We start from the raw sequence: 9,875 nt of genomic DNA, 5'->3' as shown, positions 1-9,875 counted from the left end.
ACTGCACACGGGCCTCTGTGCTGGCATTTATTGAGCCCCTACTCCTCACGCCGCATCCTTCTGCGTGTACTGATTTCCCCTTTCGTGAGGACACAGCTTCGAGCACTGCGTTGAGTGGCGCTCGCCCGGCCACTGCGTCCTGACTGGGAGTCGCACTTACGATGCCCTGTTTCCATGTCCACTTCTCAGACCCGCCGTGTCTGAATTGGGGAGGGAGGGAGGCCCCGTTCAGACACAGCTGTGCTCGAGCCGGGGTCACAGACAGGGAGAAAGGACTTTCCGGCCACACTGACAGCGCAGAGGCCCGCGTACCTGGCCACGTCACCAGCCCGCCTGATCTAAGGAAAAAGGCTGGGGGTGAGCGCCCCAGACCCCGCACAGCTTCAGGAAAAGGGTTCTGTCTAGGGGGAGGGGGCAGAGGAGGTGGGATCCTCAGCTCAGCCAGGAGATGCCCCACGGCGACAAGAGGGGACACGCTGTCTTTCTTTAGTTGTCAGCCTGGAGCCCGGGGTGGCCGGATCAGGCTTGGGGTCCCCCCGGGTCTGGCTGTCAGGGAGAAGGTCTGACCCCCAGGCTGGGCCATGGGAACACATCCTGGCAGCGATAGAACTCAGAATGGGGCACCGGGCGCATGTCTGGGAGGCACCAGTGGAATCTGGCCTCAGAGCCTGGTTCGAGGTGGCCTTGTCTCTCTGGCTTCTTTCCTTGCTCAGGACAGTGTCCTGCTGCTCCAGGAGCACAGTGGCCATGGACAGCCCCTTTCCGGCTGAGTGTGAAGTCCTGGCCTGGCGCTGTCCCAGGTCCTGCTGCCCTGCTCCCCTGCAGCCCTACTCCAGCAACACAAAGCTGGCTGCGTCCCAGCCCTTGTCCCAGCTCAAAGCCTTGAGGTCTCCACCCTGAGGAGAATTGCTGCTCTTTCCCGTGAGCTCAGCCTCCCCCTCCCCCAGCTCCAGAAGCGGCAGCGCTAGTGCTCTGGCGCCCGGAGCTTCCCTCCCACAGACCAGCTCCACTTATGCCGTCTCTGGGTCTGCTCTGCTTCCCTCTCTGATGGTCTCCTGTCCCCTTGGCTCCAGTCCTCACCTTCCAACCCCTTTACTGAGAGCCAGAGACATCTGCTAAGTCCAGGGAAACCAGAAATGGGGCGTGGGTGGCTCACACCTGTCATCCCAGCTACTTACAAGGCTGAGATCTGGAGGATCACAGTTCAAAGCCAGCCCGGGTAGGAAAGTCCATGACACCCTCAATGACCCAACCAAAAAACCAGAAGTGGTGCTGCGGTTCAAAGTGGTTAGAGGGCTAGCCTTGAGTGAAAGAGCTCAGGGAGAGCATTCTGGGAGCCCTGAGTTCAGGCTCCAGGACAGACAGACAGACAGACAGACAGACAGACAGACAGACACACACACACACACACACACACACACACACAGACACACTGCTGTCATCCCACTTCCCTGGATTCTGGATTCTTGCTCATGGAAAATCAGTTTCAAAGCCAGCCTGTTTCTTTACTGCCCCCTGGTGGCAGAGCCCCTGCATCTGTGTGTGTGTGTGTGTGTGTGTGTGTCTGCGTGTGTGTGTCTGTGTGTGTGTGTGTCTGTGTGTGTGTGTGTCTGTGTGTCTGTGTGTGTGCGTGTGTGTGTGGCAGAGCCCCTGCATCTGTGTGTGTGTGTGTGTGTGTGTGTGTGTGAAAGAGAGAGAGAACTGACTTTACTACCAGTCCCTGGGGGAGCTAGTGATACCTGTTCACAAGGAGGCCAGAAGACACAGGTAGTCTGGCATCTGGAAGCTTCCCCAGGCCTTCCCCGCTTCTGTGCCGGCCCCTGAGTACCCAGAGGACTGCGGCCTCTGTCCAGTGAGCAATGGGCGGCCGAGGCCTCTGGCCCCCGGCAGGCCCAGCAGCCATGCTGCCTGCAGGCTGGGCACCGACATTCCCGTAGTAACCACCCTGCCATCCTGTCATTGGTCCTCTGCCTCTAGGCCTCAGAAACCTCGTCTGCAAAATGGGCAGCTCTTGCTGAGCAGGTGAGTCCCCCCCCCCCACCTGTGGTCTTCTGCCTCTCCAGCTCTGCCAAGTGGTACGCATCCCCTAACCTCCTGCCGGGGTCAACAGGAGGCCGTGTCCCCCACCCCGCCCCAGCTCAGGGCCTGGCCCCAAGGAGGGCAGCAGGAGCTCATGAAGAGCAGTTCTGGGGCACTGTGAGGGATTCCAGCTTCACCCACACAGACCAGAGCCGACCAGGCCACGCCCAAGCCCAGCCAGCTCCACCATGGTCAGTGAGGACATCTGCGGGTTGGGCTTTTATGATTGCAAGGGTCATTGTATGGCCCAGTGTATGTGTTAAAACTCACTCAGAGAATTCATCTAGCATAGTAGTACCCTCCTATAGTCTGGGAACTGAGGCTGAGGCAGGAGGATTGCTGGAGCCAAGGGGGTGAAGGCCAGCCTAGAAACATAGTGAGACCCATTGCTTAAAATGTTAAATTGGCCAGGTGCTGGAGGCTCACACCCAGCTACTCAGGAGCTGAAAGCTGAGGATCATGGCTCGAAGCAGCCTGGGCAAGGACGTCCATGAGAGTCTTATCTCCAATTAACCACCCCAAAACCAGAAGTAGAGCTGTGGCTCAAAGTGGTAGAGTGCTAGCCGTGAGCAAAAGCGCTCAGTGATAGTGCCCAGACCTGAGTTCAAGCCCCAGGATGGGCACAAAAAGAAAAAAAAGTATGGACTAGGAAGGTGGCTCAGTGGTAGAGTGCTTGCCTAGCATGCATGAAGCCCGGGGTTTTATTCCCCAGTACCACATACACAGGAGCGGCTGGAAATGGCACTGTGGCTCAAGAGGTGGAATGCTGGCTTTGAGCAAAAGAAACTCAGGGACAGCGCCCAGGACTTGAGTTCAAGCCCCAGGACTAGCAAAAAAAAAAGAAAAAGGAATTTTTAAAAAACTAACAAAACAAAAAGAGGTGTGAATTACATTTCACATGCACCTGTCCGCCCTGGGCTGTATTGCACACACATGGTTTGGAGTCACCTGTCCTCCTGTGCTGTTTGCTCTCCTGGAGTGTGGCCACAGACTCTGGAGTTGTTTCCGCTGTGTCTGATCTGATGGCCGCACCAGTCCTCCCTGAGTCCAGACCTGGCCCCGGGAGAAATTGTGACATAGCAGATGCCCTACCCCGGGGCCAGGCACAGCCAGCAAGTGGCAGAGCCAAGCGTGCCCCTGTCCCTGCACGGGCCCCTGTCCCTGTCCCTGCCCCTGCATGGGCCCTGTCCCTGTCCATGCCCCTGCACAGGCCCCTGTCCCTGCGCGGGCCCCTGTCCCTGTCCCTGCCCCTGCATGGGCCCTGTCCCTGTCCATGCCCCTGCACAGGCCCCTGCCCCTGCCTCTGTCCCTGCCCCTGTCCCTGTCCCTGTCCCTGTACAGGCTCAGGCCCCTGTGTCATCTTTTGCCTCAGTCCTTCCTGGGGGCAGGGCTCGGCCTGGTGCAGGGCGGAGGTGTTAAACCTTGAGCTTTTGAGTGGCTCGAGTGGCGAACATTGATTTTCGCGGTGTGTGTGGGTCCCGGGTGGGAGCCTCTGGCTGGGCGCGTTGGCCAGGCTGTGGCACCTCTGGAGGGTGGAGGGGGGTCTGCGCTTGAGGCTGGTCCTGGGTGTGGGCCATCAGAGGTGAGGTGTAGCAAGGTTGAACTCTGGCTCTAGAAAGCTCAGCCTGAGGGCGGTGCCAGACAGCAGCTCCATGCCAGTGACCGAGCAGTCTCCATGCAGGTGACCCAGGCAGGGGCCCCAGCCCTCCAGCTGTCCTGGGGAGCAGGGGGCTGCGACACAGTCTGTGATGACCCTGCCCCAGCTGGCTGTCCCGGGACCCTCCTGAGCCTGCCTGGGGCTGCTCTCCTGCTCCGTCCTGGTCCTCAGATGTTCCCTGGGCTGGGAACACCTGCCGAGGGTGTGGGCGGTGGGATCTGAGCCGGGCCTGGCAGCTGAGAGCTCTGCTGTTGCCTTATATGCAGGGTGAGGGCTGGGCCTGGCTTAGACTCATGCGGGACTGTCAAGTTGACATAACCAGGGGGTGACCCGGCCTCAGTACTGGTGACGGGCGCTGCTGTGGGGCTGGGCACCGACCGGGCCGGCCCCTCGCGCCAGCTCTGGCACACTGGCCCTTCTGCCTTGCACTGGTGACCAGATGGGGCAGCCCAGGGCAGCCTCAGGTTCAGGGAGCACGGGCTGGGGACGAGGCTGCGGCAGGACGGAGCCAGGGCAGCCCCGGCGCCGCTCCGGGAAGAAGGGCTCTTTGGAGGAAGCGCTCCACCAGTCTGCACCCCAATCCGTCCCGTCCAGCTGCACGGGCACGCTGTCTTCTCAACTTCCGCTAGATGGCGGCAGTGGCCAGGGCGGGACCCAGGCAGAGACTGGACAGTGTCATGTCCCTTGACCTTTAGGAGGCGAGCCTGACTAGAAAAGGGGAAACAGAGGCGGCAGTGGGGAGAGGGGAACTTGCACAAGACCATCAGAGAGCCTGTGGGCTCTGGGGCGTGGGTACACATGGGTTCACAGTGCAGGTGTGTGTGTGCAGGGGGGAGGGTTTGCACCTGGCCCATGAGGACACCTTGAAGCCTGGCCTCCCCGCCCGGTGTCTGCATAGCCAGACGGGACCCAGAAGTGAGGAGGCTGCTTCCTGTCTGAACTTGTGCAGAAACACCTGAATTCAACTCCCAACCGTGTCCATCTAGCTTTTCCCCTCTAAAGTGTGTGTGTGTGTGTGTGTGTGTGCGCACGTGTGCCAATTCTGAGGCTTGAACTCAGGTCTGGGTGTTGTCTCTGAGCTTTGTGCTCCAGACTAGTGGTCTACCGCTTGAGCCACAGCTCCACTTCTGGCTTGTTGGTGGTTCACTGGGGATAAGAGTCTCAGGGAGGGCTGGGGATGTGGCTTCATAGTACAGCGCTTGCCTCACATGCATGAAGCCCTGGGTTCAATTCCTCAGTACCACATCAACAAAAAAGCTCAAAGTGGTGCTGTGGCTCAAGTGGTAGAGTGCTAACCTTGAGCAAAAAGAAGCTCAGGGACAGGCTCTGAGTTCAAGCCTCGGGACTGACCAAAAAAAGAAAAAAAGGTCTCACGGACTTTCCTGCCCAGACTACAATCTTCAGACTGCACTGCAGTCTTCAGATCTCAGCCTCCGGCGTAGCTGGGATGCAGATGTTGGCAGCAGGACGAATGCCCCTCACACAGGCACTGCCATTCATCATCTGGCAAAACACAAAACTGCCCAAGGAGAAAGAGCCCAAAGCTCAGGGCAGACCGCTGGCCAGCAGCGGGACTGGCTTGTTCCTCCTCTGCAGGGACAGAGACTGAGCTAAGGGTCAGCCAGGCCGCGGTGGGGACTCGGCACTGCTTCAACCATGCATTCCATTTTCTCTCCTGCCCCCACCTCCCGCTCTATTTAAAACTAAGGCCAATGTCCGTACTCTCAAAAGCGGCAGAGAGTGTGCTGAAATCCTGTCTCCTTTCTCTGCCTTCCCCTCCTCTCTTTAGCTTCCATTTGTGGTGAGCGAGAGCGGCCCCTGGCGGGTGAAGCACCTGGAATGCGCTGGGGTCTAGAAGCAGGGCTGCAGGGAGGGTCTCCTTCGTGGTCTGCTTGGTGGGGGCCCCCGTCCTGGCCGCACTGCTTGACCTTGTCACTGCCAGGGCAGGAGGTTCCTCTTCCCCACGACCTCCACGGTGGCATCCACTGTTGTTTTCTTGACGGTTGTCAGTCTAACGGGGGCTCAGTGAAGTCTGACCGCATTTCCTCGATGGCTAAGGATATTGAACGTGACTCCGTGTGTCTATTCACCCCTTGTGCTTCCCTGTTCTGGGAACTCTCCGTGCAGCCCACGCTCCTGCTCATTCCTTGGGTTGTGGAAGGCTTGTTTCCCAGGCACAGGCAGGGCTTTGTCCCTCTGAGCTCTTAGGGTGTCCGGGCTACTGCTTTTAGGACCAAGGCTGAACTAAGGAGGGCACATTTGGCATTATTATTATTTTTTTTTCAGAAAGATTTCTAAGCCAGTGCTGGAAAGAAAAAGTCAGTGGCACATTTAGGGCCTTGGTGGTGTGTGATTTTTAGATCTGGGCTCCCTGGTGTTGGTCTTCACCCACGAGCGTTCACAGGGATGTTGAACACGTGGAAAAGAGCGCTCGCTGTAGCACTGGCCACGGACCCAGCTCATGGGGCTCACAGACCCCTGGGCAGGGGGGGGGCCATCACTGCAGAGTGGGTGACGGGTCTCCTCTCCTTCCCAATGAAATCACAGGACCTCAAAACCCACAGGTGGGAGGAGTTTCAGGTGTCTCCAGGCCAGGAGAGTCTGAGCAGGGATTCGCTTTACTAACACAGGACAGAGGAGAGGAAGATGGGAAATGAAGAAGGGAGAGGAAGCTGCTTTGCTCTCCACCCAGGAAATGGAAGTTAAGGATTCAAGACCTGCCAGCTGAGATCTAAGGATCAAAGTTCAAAGACAGCCCAGGCAAGAAAGTCCATAAAACTCTTATCTCTAATAACTACAAAAAAAAAAAAGTAAAAAGTAGAGCTGAGGCTCAAGTGTTAGAGTGCTAACCTTGAGCACAAAAGTTCAGGGGTAGCACCCAGGCCATGAGTTCAAGCCCCAGGGCTGGCACAAAAACAAACAAAAAAGCCAGTTCTTTTGCTTTCTTACTACTAGACAATGGTTCTGGTAGCTAAGAGGAGGTTACTGTTCTAAAACATGGGGATGTGACCTAGGCCCTCCCCAAACCCAGGGACAAGAGTTGACTTAATTTAAGACCCTGGGCCAGGCTTGCCCATCTGAGTCCTGTCTGGAGTAGATGTGGTGGGAGGGGCACGGTTTCAGGTTGTCTGTTTTTACTTCCTGCTGTTAATGTGTGAGTCTGGCTGTTTTACTATTTCTTCATTTTAATTTCCATGTCCCTTCTCTCACCTGTCTCAGAATTGGTCTGGAGGGTGCTGAGCTGTGGCTGGGCGGGGCTCTGCCCAGGAGTTAGGGTCTGCAGACAGTGTGAGGCGCAGCCCTTTCCCGGGAGCAGTCTGGGACTAGGAGAGCGGTTGTCCCTGTCCGGAGCCTGGCGCGGAAGGCCAGCTCCAGAGGGGATCCGTCCCAGGACCCAGGCTCGGGCACAGAAGGGCTCCCCGTGTCTGTGGGACATGGCCCTGTGTGTGTTGGCCTGCCCATTTTGGGGACCCTGGGTGAGAGTTCCTCCCGAGGGAAGGCTGCCAGGCCCTGCCGTGCTCCTGGAAGTGAGCTCTGCTGGGCAGACCTGCCCGGGAAGGGGACATCTTGGTGGAAGGCACTGGGGACACAGCCAGCTGGGTGCCTGCCGGCCACTTCACCTGGTGAGCTTGGCCTAGAACTGAGCACTGTGAGCCCTGGGGCCTCCTCCCCCTCCCCCCTCCTCCCCCCAGCCGGCCCTGCCTGAGAGCAGGATCCATGGAAGAGCTGATCCAGGAGCCTGGGGGTTCAGGCAACCTTCTGGGGACAGGGGCAGGGCCTTGCCTTCCAGGGTGTCAGCTTGCTGAGCCCCTGATGAGGTCCTAGGGTGGGAAAGGTCACCGCTTCCCAGATTCCTGACCCCTCCCCCACCCCCACCCCCAGCTGCCTGGGTTTCGGAGGCTTGCCCCTGGGCCTGTGGTGGTGGTGGTGGTGGTTGTTTGTGAAAGCTCCACCCCGGACATTGAGTGTGACTTCACCGAGCACCACACAGCCTGGAGAATAAGAGCTCTGCAAACCAGGGCTGGACCTGGAGCAGGCCAGACACGAGAGGACACAGCTGGAGGAAGGCCAGATCCAAGTGGGGGCCGTGACGCGGGACCGTGAGAGCAGATATCTGTGCACAGGGCACCAAGGGCAAATTTGGTACTTTCCTAAGTAAAATCAAAGAGTAACGCCAAACAGCTTGCATCTGTCATTCGTCCATCCACCCACCCACCTGTCCGTCCATCCATCATCCACTGCCCGAGGTAAGGAGGACTCAGGGGCTGCCCCTGCTTGGTCCAGGGTCCATTCAGCTTGGTTTGTGAGCTGGCTCTGTCCCCAGGCCAAGCACCACAATCCTAATCAGAAGGACGCCTGATAAATCCCTGCTGCGAGTCTGGGGTGGGGAGGTATTGTTAAGGCCTGCACACTTATTAACTTGTCTATTCTCTACAAACACAGATAAGCCAAGAATCTGCTGCTCCTCTTTTTCAAAGAGGAGGTGGGGAGGGAAGGGAGGAAGGCTCGGAGTCCTTGGGAACTGTGTCCCGGGAGGTGGCCCCACTGTTGGTGTTGGGAGGTCCTTGAGAGCTGAGGGAACCCAGCTGTCCCCAGCCAGGTGTCCCCAGCCAGCCGCCAGGGAGGCCAAACTGTTAGAGGCGGGAGTCAGGTTATTTGTACCCTAGCTAAAGGGCAGCCTGTGTCCCAAGGCCAGCCTCTCGCCATCTCGGTGTGCGGTCTCCGGCAGAGGTGCCCATTCTCGGGGGTCCCCAAAGCCGGACAGACCAGGCCCTGCCTGAGACCCCCCTCCCCATTCTGAGCTCCCCTCCCCTCCCCCACACCTACTTAGGAATGTGACTCTGACACAGCAGAGGCAGATAAGGAGGAGGAAGGTCACCGGGAGACCCATCCAGCCGGGTGGGGCGGAGCCTGGGCTGGGGACTCCTGATTGGAGGCTGGCTGCAGCTCTGCTAACCCGTGGAGAGTGGAGAGAGCCGGCAGCAGCTGCCCTGGCAGGTGAGGTCCTGAGCCTCCCTTCCTCTCACCCTTCCGGGACAGCGGCCACCAGCAGGAAGGTAAGCTCCGGGCTCCAGGCTCCGGCTGGCTGGGCGGACCCCAGAGGGACCCGCATGCAAGGTCCAGGGTCAGCTACAAAGAGATGCCAGATTTTGGGTTGCCCGATTTCCAGGAAGGGCTGTCTGGTGCTAGAAGTGGGTGGGGCTGATTTGTAGAGGTGGCAGATGTGTGTGTGTGTGTGTGTGTGTGTGTGTGTGTAAGTGTGTAAGTGTCCACGCTCTAGAATCCTCCCAGAGCCCTGGGCTCAGTGAGCCCACATAGAAAGAGGGGCTGGAAGCTAGACACTGGGGCTCTGGTGGAGGCCTACCACTTTCTGCCTGGTGATCTTTGGACTAGTGACTCTGTTCGCCCGTGCCTCAGTGTCTCCCTTGTGCAGGGAGTGGGCTGTGGATTCGCCTGGAGCGCACAGGGCCCTCTGCGGCGTCTGGGCCGTGGCAGTGTGCAGTGAAAAGCGGGACCCCGGGCCCACGTACCGGGAGGGCTGAGGCTTTGGAGCAGCACTGGCTGCAGCGGGACCGAGGGCTGCTCCAGGCCTGCCCCAGTTCCCCTGGTTTGTAGGGCAGTAAGGAGAGTGCCAGGGTCTGCCCAAAGCCCCTGTGGCTGGCCTGGAGGGAGTGTGTGTGGCGCAGGACCCCCGGGCAGGCTCAGGGAGGCCGGGTGTCAGCATCGGTGGTACCCGTGTTGTCAGCTCTGCGGAACAGATGCTCTCCCACCTACCCTGTTAGGGCCTCGCGCCCCTGTGACGGGCTCACCAGGACCCTCCTTCTGTGTCCCCTCCTCCGGTGAAGAGGGCTGCCCTGTCCTAAGGTGTGTTTCTTTGGTGATGGTTGTGGGGTTTGAACTCGCGGCCTCGTGGTCTCACTTGGTTCCCCACCCCCAGTCCCCTTCTGGGATATTTTTTTTTAATTTAATTTTATTTTATTTGTGAACATACTGTACAGAGGGGTTACAATTGCATGGGCAGGATAATGCGTACATTTCTGACCAAGCATTGCAGCCTCCTCCTTTGTTTACCCCTCCCATCCCTTCCCAGCCTCCCCCTCCCCCCATCCCAATCCTTCTCCTTCCCCCCTCCCCCCCA

General features: G+C 58.7%; 1 protein-coding gene across 1 annotated transcript in view; it reads left to right on the top strand.

The window, feature by feature from the left end:
- Positions 1–9,279, top strand: part of LOC105991280 — a 27,765-nt gene extending 18,486 nt beyond the window's left edge. The window contains exons 4-5 of the mRNA XM_013023891.1: positions 7,619–7,836; positions 9,171–9,279. Of these exons, the coding sequence (XP_012879345.1) occupies positions 7,619–7,836; positions 9,171–9,279 (327 nt within the window). The remainder of the gene's footprint in view (positions 1–7,618; positions 7,837–9,170) is intronic.
- Positions 9,280–9,875: the final 596 nt, after the last annotated feature.

Source organism: Dipodomys ordii, unplaced genomic scaffold (assembly GCF_000151885.1).
Source record: "Dipodomys ordii isolate 6190 unplaced genomic scaffold, Dord_2.0 Scaffold71, whole genome shotgun sequence".
NCBI lineage: Eukaryota > Metazoa > Chordata > Mammalia > Rodentia > Heteromyidae > Dipodomys > Dipodomys ordii.
This window is presented reverse-complemented; position numbering and strand designations above follow the sequence as displayed.